The sequence below is a fragment of the Calonectris borealis genome, chromosome 23, assembly GCF_964195595.1.
Source record: "Calonectris borealis chromosome 23, bCalBor7.hap1.2, whole genome shotgun sequence".
Taxonomy (NCBI): Eukaryota; Metazoa; Chordata; class Aves; order Procellariiformes; family Procellariidae; genus Calonectris; species Calonectris borealis.
This window is the reverse complement of record NC_134334.1, coordinates 5,489,812-5,504,094: the sequence shown is the minus strand read 5'-3', so window position 1 is coordinate 5,504,094 and position 14,283 is coordinate 5,489,812. Positions and strand designations below refer to the sequence as shown.

The 14,283-nt window shown below is 45.9% G+C and overlaps 2 protein-coding genes across 5 annotated transcripts in view; one reads left to right on the top strand and one right to left on the bottom strand.

Annotated features, from left to right (window-relative positions):
* Positions 1-6,168, bottom strand: part of PEX14 (peroxisomal biogenesis factor 14) — a 93,982-nt gene extending 87,814 nt beyond the window's left edge. For 2 of the 3 annotated variants that reach the window (XM_075172462.1, XM_075172460.1), the window contains exon 1: positions 6,042-6,144. In XM_075172462.1, the coding sequence (XP_075028563.1) occupies positions 6,042-6,077 (36 nt within the window). In that variant the 5' untranslated portion in view covers positions 6,078-6,144. Of the gene's footprint in view, positions 1-6,041 lie in introns of all 3 variants that reach the window. The other variant, XM_075172461.1, reaches the window with a different exon arrangement.
* A 1,098-nt stretch (positions 6,169-7,266) lies between these two features.
* On the top strand, positions 7,267-11,637 carry DFFA (DNA fragmentation factor subunit alpha). 2 transcript variants are annotated; one of them, XM_075172464.1, is made up of 6 exons: positions 7,267-7,392; positions 7,913-8,074; positions 8,191-8,321; positions 9,140-9,329; positions 9,726-9,880; positions 10,580-11,637. In XM_075172464.1, exons 1-6 carry the CDS (start codon positions 7,296-7,298, stop codon positions 10,799-10,801), a joined length of 957 nt encoding a protein of 318 aa, XP_075028565.1. In that variant the 5' UTR covers positions 7,267-7,295; the 3' UTR covers positions 10,802-11,637. The 2 variants fall into 2 exon arrangements, with proteins under 2 accessions (XP_075028565.1, XP_075028566.1); XM_075172465.1 differs by having other exon boundaries at positions 7,269-7,392; positions 10,598-11,637.
* Positions 11,638-14,283: the final 2,646 nt, after the last annotated feature.

The window sequence follows — 14,283 nt, the reverse complement described above, 5'->3', positions numbered from 1 at the left end:
AAAATGCAGTTTCATTAGTAATGAAGACAAGTTTTGAGGCTCAGTTAGAGAAAATGGATCCTATTCATTGAGTATAGGGAAAGATAAAACTTTCAAGTGATAGCATAATGGTCTTTAAGTGACTTTTTGTCCTACAATTGTATTCATCACTTATGCAATATACCACACCTTCAAAGTATCTCAAGATTTTTTTCCCATCTACAAAATATGCAAAAATATAGATAAAAATAAGTATTTACCACAAGAGGGTGCCAGAAACTCAAATATACTGCAACTCAGCTTGCAGACATAAGCATCGTCACCAGGGCCCAGCCAGATCTCACAGCTAGGCAGTGATTCTCTAGAGAGGCCCTTAGTCTCGTCATGTGCAGCCACCATTTCTGTTACCCCACTATACACCTGCAAAAATTTCAGCCGCTAAGAATTCACTTGACATAACCACTGCAAATATCAGCTTCAACATCATACTGGAAGTCACACTGCCCGCTCTGTCTGTAGTGGAGACAATGCTATGTGATACCGAGAAAAGGGCACTTCTCTCTTCAACTTTGTCACTGGCTTCCCATTTTTACATGCATAGTATATCTGCTTTCAAATCTTTTACAGCTGGATGAAAGAAAAATAATGAACACTCTCAAGAACCATCCACTTCTCCAAAAATATGGAAAACGTGAGAATCAACACATCATTTGTGTTGCATCATTGATTAGTAAGTTAGCTGAACCTGTTTAGGTTGTGGATAAACTTATTTGGTGCATATGGTCTATTTTATTGCTTCTGACAAATCCCAGGACTAACACAGATATGGCTAATACTCTAAAATATCGGGGCCTAATTCATAGCACACTGAAGTCAAAGAAAAGATTCTCATCAAATTCAGTTAGCATGGGTCAGAACTGCTTAGAAGAGGCAGACGAAGAGCAGCACAGACAAAATTCCTGTTGAATACTTCAAAAAAGTACCTATAGCTGTTAACTACTATTTCCATGGAATTGTTCCATCAAGCCACTTGCGTTAAGTGTTGAGCTTTCTAAGAATATACGTATTTTGCTCTTCTGTAGCATGTTTCCAGGAAAATCCAAAGCATTTTAACTACTTAAGCTGACTTTGCAAAGAGAAAAACTACAGATGTGTGGTGCAAACAGTAAAGTCACAAACGCACAAAGAAAGAAAACACCACAGAATTCATATCCTCAGAAAATTCCCAGAGCATCCTAAGTACTAGAGCTTGTATATTCTGCCCTAAAGAGCTGCACTAGTATTTATGGACTGTCACTCCACACAAAATTTGGCCAACTGGGGAAACTGCCCGAAGAAGGATTTGAAATGAAGCCTAGGTTACTGTGAGAAAACATGTATTATACTGACAGGTAAGAGTCTTGATCCTGAAGACAAATACTCAAAAATTCTGACATGTGCTTGTACATAACCTGATGACATATATATGATCAGTTGGATAATTTATGATACTTTCACTGCATTGTCCAAAGCTACCGACATTTTAAATGAGATCTGCATTTTCCTTCCAGCAAGATTTCCAAGTACAAGGCGTAGTGTAACAGCAAAGGAACTAGTCTTATAAGGTAGGGGACAGTAACTCTTCAGAACATGTCAGCTCCGAGACAAGTCAAGGAAGATTCCATCCTTTCCACGTGACAGCTGTTCAATAGCCTGTATTTAAGGAAAACAATGGACATCACAGTCCAGAGACCATTTATCTTCACCACAAGCCATCTTTTAAGGCAGAGAATCCAGAGGCTTAACAGTCAAGAGCTACAGGCAAGTGGGGAGGAATATCTACCTATGTGTTGACTAACAATGCAACTAGGGAATTAAGTCTCTGGAGCAACAACTCAGGCATCTTTCAACATCTTTTAAATTTGCTTTAACTACTTCCTTACATGAATTAAAAACACAGCTAGATGGTAAACTCAACCCAAAGTGGGTATAATGAAGCTTTAGAAAGAAAACAAGTACGATTTAGGCCTTTGTACTCTGCTTGCTTCCCCACTAAACCACATGTAAGAACAGCACCAAGTATAAAAGCTGTTGGAACACCAATGCATTCTGTTCACCTCATCATCTCTCCTTTCTCAGTCTCTTACATTAAATTTATATGTAGTCTGTTTTCAGCATAGTGAGGCTTCCAGTGTTATAAAACAAACAAAAGGATCTCATGTACAGAATCCACTCTGCCTATCCTACCTCAATGGCTGCACTACCATTTTGGTACCAAGTCAAATTCAGCCATTGACTGCAACAATTTCAAGCCTTTTGACTTCCAGGCTACAGGATTCTCAGCTTTTGCACATAATTGTACAGATAATTAGGTATTATTTTATGTCCCAAACTAAGCAGCTTGGAAAAATTTAGACATATTTATCTAAACCAACAACACTACTGCCAAGTAATGTTAAAGAATTTCAAGTTCTCTCACACTACTGGGATTTACGGTTAAATGGAATACCAGAGAACCGGGTTGCTGGCTGGCTGAGCCAAAAAGACTCACCAAATATACTGCCAAAGTATTCAGCATCAAAGAAATACCGATAGCCAAGAAAAATCAGAAATCGGTTATTCTTTTCACAGGCTATACCATCATCTTGCTCTTCCCTTTCTTCCAGATCCAGAGAGACAGGATCTTTTCTTCTGTTTATTTTTTAGTAAAGACATTGCTAAAGGCCCGAAGAACATGATTTCTAAACAAAACCACATATTTTAAAATCTCTGGTAGCAATGTTTATTGTCTTTAGAATATAATCCTATCTACGTAAATGATTTCATTTGAGCTGCAACACTCCCCCCTCCCCACAATGCTTGAGGCAATATATTAATTCGTGAGAATGAGAAAATTAAACTAAGAAAAACAGATAATAAGCCAAAAGATATCTGACACTCCCTTTTCAGCGTCTAAACTAACTAGATTTGTAATAGAAAACACAATAGGACCCAAACATAAACATGTTAAGCAAGGCAGTGCTACTACTCATAGCCTTATGTTGAATGCTTGGCAATAAATAAACAGACATCATCAGTGGTAGAAAGTAAATATTTCTTTTTAATTCTCTAAACGTTTAGTGTGCAATGGGGACAGCCTTTTCCACGCATTGATAAGTGTCAAAACTGCAATGGTTGCGTAAGAGGAGTGGCATTTACATTCTGGTAGACTAATAAAGAAATTTTCATTGTTTTGTTTTATTCCAAAATTGACCCCTTAAGAATTCATCTGCTGTGCTATATATTCTTCAATTAAACTCCCTTTTTCTGGCCATAGCTGCAAGATTCTCTCAAATCCCATCCAAGCCAACAGAATTTGAGAGCACTGAACACGGCTCAGCTAGAGTTCTGGACCGGGAATGTGCAACCGTGTAAGACACATCCTAGATGGTGAAGATGGGGGTATCTGTCATCAGCAGGCACCGATAGCCATGGACAGACAGCACAACCCTTCTGTCTCCACGCAAGCACACCATGTGGGGAAGGAGGAAAGTTAATATACAAGCGGGGCTGCTCCTGGTGTGTGCGTGGAGGGGGTAAATATTAGCGGCTACCCTTTAGCTGAACTGAGTGTTACCTCACATACCTGAAGCAAGGCAGACCACCAGAGCTGCACTTCAAAGAAACGCTGCCACTAATGAAGTCATGACAGGCCAGGAGCCAAAAGGGGTGCAACTAATTTCCTATTGCCTGAGAATCCAGCATTTTTGCATACAATGTGACAGAATCCGGCAGGGGAGCAGTGATTGACCATTTTCACCCACAGTGGCTTCAGACCACCTGCCTCCTCAGAGGAGCTGACACAAATTAGTCTCTCTGTGGTGAAAAGTTAACTTTGCAGCCTGGGTATTCCGCCTTATCTCAAGTTCTTCCTGAATGCACAAGCATTAACCCTGCTATGTTCTTTACAGACAATGCCTGAAAAGCTCTCCAGGTTACACATAAGGTGAGAGTTACCATTCCCATTTTTCACTATGGAGACAGTGACAGAGTGACTTTCTTAATGTCCTTAATTTTAAAACCCAGTGGGTGCTCTGGCTACATTTATGAGGCCCGTTAAAAAGCAAGACTTCTCCATTTCCAAATATCAAGCCTTCTTTTGAGGTAAAGCAACACTAAATAAATGTTAAAAAAAAGGGTGCAATGGGAGGATACGATAACCAAATGCAAGAGAACTTTAATGTTTCTCAGCAACCGCATTTGCCAATTAACCAGATTTCTTTCTCAGAAACCTATAGTCAACGGCCTTGTAGACTGCCCAAGTGGCTTATGGATCAGTCGCAGGTTGTTCCAGGTTTCCTCATTCCAAAAGCATTCACTGGAAGCACGAGGAATGGACCGTACTACCTGCACATCAAACTACTACTGGTGAAAGCACGTGGCTGATACAAAACTGCCCAGCAAGCCTACTGCGAGTTTGGTAACTTGGCCTTTCACAGCCTAGGAGGAGATTTGTGTTAGTCAGACTATGAATTTTGTGTAGTTTATTTCTATTTCAGTTTAGTTCAACAATGTTTCCTACAAACTCAGCCTCCTCAGTCCAAAATAAAAGGATCAACGGAGAGGTTCACAGCAATTTAGTCAAATCCAGATAGATTTGAACGATTGCACATAAAAGTGTGTCGGTAGCAGACTTTGCTCTATTTTCTTCCCTGCTGCTGAAACTGCCAGACCTTTCATCTCCTGCCTGCTGCAGGAAGGCCCTCTGCGGCCACCTGAAGGATTTTACAAAATTCCATTGGTATCACATACTCAGGAGTCTGTCTGAGATACTGGTGAGATGAGAGAGCTGCCAGGAGGTCACTAAATTTGAGGTAGGTAGAGTTTGCATAGAAACACAAGTTACCCAGGATCATGAGCAAGCCAGTGCAAGTGACCGGAAACCCATGCTACATACAGCTACATCATACTTCCATTTTTCCATCTGGCTCCCCCATTCATTTCAGGCCAGTTTAAAGCTTTTAGTATGTTTCTTGAGGGTGCACTCAAGCCAGTGAACTTACATGCCTCTTTTACCCTCCCCATTCAGTTTGTGACAATGCTTATACTACATCTATCATTGCTTTGCCCTTGTATGCTGTTGGTTCAAGGATCGTTCTCCCTCGCAGCTGCAAGGCAGGAACAACATTTTGTCTAACTGGTACTCCACCTCATTTCAAAACCAAGCTGACACATAAATTGCCTTCTTTTTCTCTGGCTGTGCTTCCTCCCCCTCCATTCAAGTGCTTTATTGAGTTTTACACACAGACTCGAAAATGAAAACATGCCTACTGTCCAGGGGCCGGGCCTGAACAGCTCTTCCAGGCAGAACTGCATCTGGCGTGCCCCATATCAGCTCACACTACCACACAAGGCAGGATGCCAAACCGCAAAACCGATTCCCCCGAGATGCGAAGCTCCACCGGTGCTACCAGGCACACAGGGTGAAACCAACGCCGAGACGCGCGGAGCCGCTGAGCCCGGCGTCCCGGCCCTCCCCAGCGCCACGGTTTCAGGCGGGCAGCAGCCCCTCGCCGTCCCTCCCGCGCCCGGCTGGCCAGGGGCAGGCAGGAGACGGGGGTGAGGGGGGAGCGCAACGCGCACCTCAGGGAGCCGCTGTCACCGGCCGCCGCCTCCCCGCGAGGTCAGCGCTCCCGCGCCCCTCTGGTGCCGGTGCCCCCGCCAGGGCGCCCGGGCTCCGGCGGCGACAGGCCCACCGCGGCGGGGGCTGACGCGGCCCGAGCCGCCCCCTCGCCAGTGACCGTTACGACAGGTGCGGGGGCGGCGCGCGGGCGGCGGTTGGCGCCGAGGCCGCGCGCGCGGCGGGGGGGGGGGGGGGGGGGCGGAGGAGGGGAGCCGAGCGGGCCGGCGCCGCCGCGCGCGCCCCCCACCGCCAGCCGCGGCGGGGGGGGGGGGGGGGGGGGGAAGGAGGGGGGGCAGAGTCGCGGCGCTCTCCCCTCGCCCGCTCCCCCGCGGAGGCGGCGGTGCCCTCGCCCCACCCCGCCCCGCCCGTCCCCTGCCACCCCCTGCCCGAGCCGAGCGGGCAGAGCGCCGGCCCCGTTTACCTGGCTGGGCTGCTCCGCTTGCTCCGAGGAGGCCATCTTCCCAGGCCCGGCTAATCCATCCCCGCCCAACCGATGGAACGCCCTCACCGCCGATCCCCCCCTCCCCGCCCCGCGCGGCCCCACCGGCTCGCGCTGCAGGCAGAACGAGTCGAACGCCGGGGCACCGATGCGCCCCGCGGGGCACCACTCCTGCCATGAGTTTCCGGCCTCTGCGGCCTCCCGCCGGGACGGGAGCCAGCGGGTGGGCCGGCTCGGGGCAGGGCTGAGGAGAGCAAGCCACCGGCCGCGGGACTGTTCGGGTGGCAGTCTCCTGCCTTGCCTGGGGCCTGTCCTGAAGGCGTTTTGGCAAGGGAGTGAACCCTGACGCCGTGGCCGCGGTCCAGCAGATCCGTCCTGCCGCTCTCCGCGGGTGGGACGGGGGTCAGCGGGGCCGGACCCACCAATAAAGCAGGGCTGTCGCTGGGGGCAAGGGACGGGCCGGGAAAAGCCAGTTGGGCGACTGACAAAACCCGCGCTGGTCTGGGCGGCGCGGCAGGGCCATCGTGCGCAGCTTTGGCGTCGCTGCTTACAGGTGCAACGGTGGATATTATTTATTGCTATTTTACTTTTACGGCTCCCGGAAGCTTGCTAAGGGGCATAAAGAACAGGTCCCATTCTGTACGACCAGCGGAACGCCCTTCGCTTTGGCAGCCCCAGGGGCTCCCACCCCGCCGGAGCTCCTCCGATACGTGCCAGGGCGGGTTTATTGCCTGCCTGTATTTTTTCTGTTTATGTTATAATTTCACAACCAGCACACTCGTCTGTAAGGGAATGTATTATTTGAATATACCTGGGCACGCTCGTCCTATTCGGTTGTTATACAAGTAATTAAATTGCTGCCAACGCCAGAGGAGTTTGTCGCAGACTTACTTCACAGTGACTTTCTCCAACATCAGAGTTCTGCAGCCGAGATAAGCTCTGAGGGAAAGCCCCATCTCTGAGGTGACTAAAGGAGAGGCGGCCGCAGGGCTGAGCGCGCCGACCCGGCTCCGAAGGCGGCAGTGCCAGCACAGCTACCGAGGGGCACAGCCTCTTTGGCGACTCTTGTTTCCGCCCTTAAGCCACCGGCGCTGGTTTCGCGCCCGAGGCCGGGCTCCGCACCCCGGGAACCGGCGGCTGCCCCGAACTCCGCATCCCAGCGCGCCCCGCGGCGCGTCCCGGCGAGCACCGCGCCCGCCCGCCCGCCCTCAGAGGCCCCGCAGCCCGGCGGCGGCCATGGCGGCGCGGCTGAAGCGCTGCCTGGTGCGGCGGCGGGACGGGCGGGAGCAGCACGGCGTGGCCGCCTCCTGCCTGCGGGAGCTGCGCGACAAGGGTGAGGGGCGGCCGCCCGGGCGCCGCGGGGTTGAACGCGCCGCCGTCCCGGGGCGGGGAAGCCGGCGGCTCCCGCCGGGCTGTGCCCTGTCCCCGCCGGGCTCCCGTGCGCCGCCGGTTCGAGGCCTGGCGTCCTGGCGGGCCCGCCCGCGGTTTCGAGGAGGCGGCGGGGCTGGGCCCGGTCCGTGCCGTGGAACAGGCGGAAGGAGGGCAGGTCTGCGGGTGGCGCTTCCTAATGGGGGCAGTGAAGGGAGGTGGGAACACGCCTCTGGAAGTGGTTTCACTGAAATGCGCCGTCTTCTGTGCGTATGTCAAGGTTTGCATCAGGAATATTAATTAATGGGGGGGAAACTCGTGAGTATGTGCTAAAAAAGAGCTGATGTGCAGAGCTGCGTGGAGACAGGTCCTGGTCTCTAGCCTAAATTACTAAAAGTTGCTTGTCTCTTGTGATGGGTGTAATAAAAGGGCAGTGCGTATGTCACTTTTATTATTTCATTACGTATTTTTTTTCTGTTCTGCAGCTAGTGGCATTCTGGCTATTGACAAGGCCAGGGAGCCCATCACCTTAGTACTGGCAGAAGATGGCACCATTGTGGATGATGAAGATTACTTTTTGTGTCTGCCATCTAACACCACGTTTGTGGCACTGGCCAAGAATGAGAAATGGTCCAGCAAAAGCTTAGGTACTCTGTGGATGAGGGAGCGCGGAAGGGGAGGGGTGTTTGAAATATACCTAGTGAAATGAGGCTGTCTCAGGTGGGTCAGGAGTGACCCATGAAACTGATGACTCTTCTGTCAGACAGTGGAACAGCCTGGCTCTCGGAGTCTGTGGATGAAGTGGACAACGCTGCGGAGAAGTGGAAGCAGCTGGCCAGGCAACTGAAGGATGACCTGTCTAATATCATCTTGATGTCTGAAGAAGACCTCCAGGTACAGTGGGGAAACCTCTAATTGCTGTCCTTGGCTCTGCCCATCATCCATTTATCCCAGTAGATGGCAGAGAACAGAATAAGTAAACAAGATCTCAAGCTTAATTCAGCTGCTGTTGTTTGGGTGTGGTGCTAGAGTCAAATTTCTCCTTGAGGGGAAACACTCATGTCTGAGGAGCATGCTCTTAATCACTGATTGTCCCTCACAGCATGTCTTTCCAATTCTGGCAGTGGGAGGGCAAAAAGTCAAGATTTGGCCAAATGGCAACTGAGGTGGGCTCCTTCCTTAAAACCAGACACTTGTGTAATGTGTCAGAAGGGAAGGCTGAGCAGCATGCCAAATCTGTCTGCTGCAGAGGGTCTGGAGAACTGCTGTCAGTTTCCAGAGCTGCTTGATTCGAGTATCTGACTGCTTAACACCTTGTTTGTGGTGAGGCGTGGTGATAACTGCCTCTTGTCCTCCTGCAACGTGCAGCTTCCCAAGTGCCAGGCTGTTGGCTTTCCTTTGTGTGTTCCCATGCACTCTTAAGAAGTGGTACTTTGCCAGGAGTTGTCAGGATTTCTGTTAAAAATGCACATGGTTCCACACCTCCCTGGATGCCTTTTGGCTTCTGGCAAAGAATGCTGGCGGGTGGAGTGCCACTGCAGCCTCTCAAAACTAAGCTGACTTGCTATGACAAGAAACCTTGTGAAACATGCTGGGTTTCATGAAGGTGGAGGCTCTGTTGTTCAGGAGGCTTGCTGTTTGTACTGTAATCAGTGTAATGGAATGAGTTAGTCAGTCAGTCCATGTAACAGGAGCACTCTCGTTGTTTTAAGGTGCTTATTGATGTACCACGTTCAGACCTGGCAGAAGAACTTGCCCAAAGTCAAACCAAAATCCAAGTATTGCAGGACACCTTGCAGCAGGTGCTGGACAGACGAGAAGAAGAACGCCAGTCAAGACAGCTCCTGGAACTCTACCTAGAGGCCTTGAAAAATGAAGACAGTATCTTAAGCAAAGTAGCAGGTAGGGAGCATTAGGATGCTAGAGAAGGAGCTTTTCAGAGATACCTGAAACAGTTGAGTGGAATAAATAAGGCAGAGTGAAGGACTGGAGTGAGTCACTTGCTTAGCAGCTATTAATGTGATTGATGTAATAGCTGGTATAGTGTAAGAATTCTCTGACTGGGTGAGACCAGGAGTCCTCTCACTGCTGTGTCACATTTCTCACAACACCTGAAAGTCAAATACTGGGGGAAAAGCTTAAATCATGTAGTCACCCTTAATATTACGGATTTCTTAAGTTAGAGGATGCACCTAGACAGAATGCATGTTTTATTAACCTCAAAACCATCAAAGCAGTCCAGGCCTCTTTTCCTGTCCTGTGTTTGTCACGGGCTATAATGATTCTGCTACTTTTCAGAATCTGAGACTGTACCAAGAAAGGAGATGGATGTGGTTGACACAGGTACCAGCAGTACAGGCACTTCAGGCAAAACGGCGCTCAGTGACCAGATCCTTGCTGCTCTGAAAGAGAAACCTGCTCCAGAGCTCTGCTTGGACAGTCAAGATCTAGAGGTGGGTGAGAATGACATAACCATATTCTGCCAAATCTCTCCCTCTGGGAGAGAGTTATAGGGGAAGCTGTCCTTGCTTCTGGAAGCTCTATTGTCAATATATCTCAGTCTCAAAGTGGTGAGATTTAATCTATTTCTCTTCCTCAGTAACACTATCCCCTGCTTGGAGCTCCTCTGTAATAGCCTGTTGACACTACTCCAAGTAATCTAGTCTGTCCCCTGAAAAGCCACAAAATAATTTTGGTTTTAATCTCTGCCAAATCATAGTCAGCCAGTGCTGCAGCTGTCTTACCAGCAAGTTTGTTTTGTATGCAGATGCATCTAGCTATACTCCTTTTATACGTCCCAAATCAAAATAAAAACCTCCTTATTTGGAAAACAGTGTAAATAAACCCATAGCTTGGAAGGGACTTTAACTTTAGAAGTGTGTTCTTTCTAATGCTATGAACTTGCTCCTCTTGCTTTTCCCTGGTGTAGAAACTAAATAACTGCTTTTTGTTCCCTTGAACATCTGAATATAGCTTCAAGCTCTAAGTGTTGGTAGAATATTGAAAATACACTAGCCCACAGGATAGATGATGAAAGCTGGGAACATCTTCAATACCAAATTGCCAGTATTAAACAGGTGTCTCATTACTGCTGTTCTTAATGTGGGCAGAGGGGTTAGTGGTGTAGGAGCATCAGTAGAAAAGACTGTTAGAAATCTGTCTCGCTACAGCTGGTCTTGAAAGAAGACACACAAGCCCTGGCCTCGGCTCTAAGATGGGACAAGCAGAAAGCTGAAGCTCTGCAGCAAGCCTGTGATCAGGAGCTCTCCAAGCGTCTACAACAAGTGCAGACTTTGCATTCGCTAAGGAGCACGTCCAAGGGCAAGAAAACACTACCCTGGGGAGACTGGCTTAGTTCAAAACGCAAAAAATAAGTGCTGCTCGCAATTTTTTTTTTTTTTGTGTGTGTGCATTAGAATCAATACAAGCAAGATACATCCTGGGAGCCATAGTTTGCTGGTCATACTGTGGTCTGGTTATAGACAACTAAAATCTGGACATTGTCCTGAGGCTTAAACTCCTGTGATGATTCAAATTGTGTAACCAAAGGGATTTTGACTTTTTGCAGAATACTAGAACAATGGTATTGCTAAACACAGCATGTAAGGGTTCAGCTTTGAATACCTGGTTGGGAGCCAGAAGCTTCCATCTAATAATGATGGATCTAGCTTCTGAAGCCCCAGGCAGTTTGCTTACTTTGTCCTCCCACCATTTTCAATGTAGAGGATGGAAGACCTCGTGGAAGACACTTTGAGACACAGTTAATGAACAGAAAGAAGGCACTTGGAGGATTGCTCACTGAACACAGAGTGCTCATTCTTCGGTGGGGTTTATTGTGATTTGGCCTAGTTAAGCTGTCATTGTGCAGTTTTTCCAACTGCTGTCTGGCTTTAAGCTCCAGCCTGGGATCTAGGAACTTGAATTCTCACGTAATTTCATCAGTTAAAGTGAATTCAAAGTCCTTTAACTTCGGTGCTTTTTCTGTAAGGAACTCCTGCCTCTTGGGTGCAGTGTAAGCACTAACTTGTAAAACACAGCAAAGGTGAAAATACTTGCTTTGTAAAGCTGTGGGGAAGAAGAATTGTATTTGGCCTGTCTGTATTACTGTCCTAATCTTTAGCATAGGATCATGATGCTTTTGTATTAACTGGTTTATTTTTAAATTTGTTAAAGTCTTTTTTTCTAATATCATTAAAACCTTTTTACCTACTGTTGGACTAGTTTTGATATTCCCACCAGCTGCTATGATTAAGGAATGTGCTGATAAGTACAGCATTACCTTAAGGATAGAGGAAGAATTAAATAGAGAAGTACTTCGTATTTAACCTGTCCAGAGTATTTAGGTAGAATGCATGTTCATACTGGTGACACTCACCAGAACTCTCACCTGGCACAATCTGTTCTTCTCTTGTGAGAACAAAAGATGTCTATGAAAAAATCTGAAAAGTGAGCTGAAACTTCTGAGAAAGTTTTAGTAGGTACAAATGTTCTCCAGTATCATGCAAAACCTTCTGATTTAACATAACCTTAAATGGTACAGGATGCCAACTGATGAGTATTCCTACAGCAGGCATTCAGATGAACCCATTGCATGTAGACATTCCAGTCAAATTGTGGCACATTCAAAGTTAGACTGCCAGTGTAACTAATAAATATTCTAAACAGTTAAGTGGCTTTGAGCAGGTAAGCAAAAATACTTAGGGTAACTTCAGATGAAGCTACCCATGTGGGAATTGACTGGACTCAGGAGGGAAGCTTGCAGTCAACTTTTTGGTCAGTCTGTTTTGCTAGGGCAAGTAATTGCTGCTTACAATATACACTTTTGGCTTGTAACATTATAGGCCGTGGCAGGTAAAAGGTTTCCTGCTGCTCTAAATAGCTACAAGCTTTTTATGTTCAAGTCTTTCTGAAATAGCATCTATGGCTGTGCATTAACAGAATTCTTGAAGCATGCTCTATTGCACTCAAAGCTATCTACACTGGCTACCAGGTGAAACAGCATGCATTGAGTAGACTAGCAAGCTTTTTCTGAGCTTACGTCTCAGCTTGTGATTACCACTCTCTCCATTATAAACCAGTTTTTCAGTCTTGCTCAAAGCTGCAATGCTTTTGCTTTTTTCAAGCTCAACTTGATAATGGAAATTCTACTCCTCAAGCTGTACAAGAGGAAAGAAGGGTTTTACCTGTGGCTTTTTCACATCTACTTAAAATAGCAGATAGCATAATTACTTCAATCCTGTGTGTATTAGGAATATTTAACTCACCTACTTCCAGGCAAACACTGAAATGGAGTCACAGAGACCATGCTGATCATTCTTGTAGGAAGGCAATCTAGCCTTAAGGAAAAAAACAAATGGAGGGTTTTCATTGCTGCTTTTTCCTCTTTTCTGTTATCACGGATAGAGCTCTTTAGTTGCCTGTAAATTATTAAATGCTGTAGTTCTTATGTTACAGAATTAAAATTATCAACTAGACCTAGCATAGTACAATTTAAACTGTTACTTTTGTCTTAATTGTTCTGTTCTAGTAGAACAAAAAAAACCCCTAAATTTTCATAATCTGATGGGAATTGCAGTTATACTCTTATCCTAAAGCTGAGCTGGCAGTTTAATAGTAATATTGACTGTTACTTGCAAAAAGAGCAGGTATATAATACTTAACTCTCTTTAAAGCTCTATTATAGTCAACATTCTTCAAAAGTCTCCATGAAATATGAGAAGCAATTAACTACTAAGAGACTTCAATGCTGCATATCATCCTGTAATTTCTATAAAAAATCCTTTTTTAGTGGTCAAGTTTATGTATGGCTTCTTGGATCTCTTTCAGTTGTGCAATCAAAGAAAGATGAAAAAAGCTAAAACATCTCCTTTTAATGAGATTTTTAAACCTAACAGTACAGTTATCTGTATAAATTGATTTTTAGTGTAGACTTTACTATAGATCTTTAGATCATTATATTCTGAAAGTCGGTTCATAGCTAGAATTTCCTGTTGGTGATAACAAAGAGCTGCTGCCAGATCTAATATTTCCGCAGCAAATAATCACAAAGCTTTTCAGTAAGCAATCTTTAGCCATTGGCCAGCACCTTCTGTATACCAGTCGTGTGTATGCATGTGTGTTTGGAGAGCAAGTACCAGGAGATTTTAGCTGAGGACAACAGACATCATCAGAGCTAACAAACTTGGAGACATATTATTTCTCTTCCTAACATGTTGGGCTTAATGACATAAAAAAAAAATAATCAGGTAAGCTGTGCAATAAACATCCACTAGGCCTTCCTCTTGAAAGACAGCTACTATGATATCAAAATGCTTGATGCCTCTAAAGGCCTAGGAGTCCTGTGAAATAAATATCAATTTTCTACTCAAGAAAGGAATAGGATAAACAACAGAAGCAAATCAAATAGAACTGCACATGTCATGATAACCTGCAGAGGTTGCTCCTTTAGAAACAGAACAGTGGATAAGAGCAAAAGATACTTGATCATCTTTCGCTTATCTTACCTATGCAAGTCAGGAGAAACTGTCCACCTAAAACATGCTCTGTAATCTAATTTAACCTTAAATTAGATCTACATTTTGTAGACATGAAGTATGTTTGATTCACTTAAGCTTATTTAAGCTGCACGGACACACTAACTATGCAAAACTTAGCATTTCCTTGATCTCATTCCTGTAATATTTAAGAAGCTTTAACTTTTGAACAGGGTGACTGACTTGCCCATGATTCATGAGAATGGATTTTGTATAGGTGTTCAAGAGGGAGGGATATAGGAGGGAAGGTCTAAAACATAGCCAGAAGACGTGTGCAAACCTAGGGTGGCTGCCATTACGCTTTTTTCGGGATAAAAATTTTA

Coding starts and splice junctions, on each gene's coding strand:
- DFFA (XM_075172464.1), top strand. CDS start 7,296: ATGGCGGCGCGGCTGAAGCGCTGCCTGGTGCGGCGGCGGGACGGGCGG. Junction 8,075..8,190: donor ATGGTCCAGCAAAAGCTTAG/GTACTCTGTGGA, acceptor CTCTTCTGTCAG/ACAGTGGAACAGCCTGGCTC. Junction 9,330..9,725: donor TATCTTAAGCAAAGTAGCAG/GTAGGGAGCATT, acceptor GCTACTTTTCAG/AATCTGAGACTGTACCAAGA.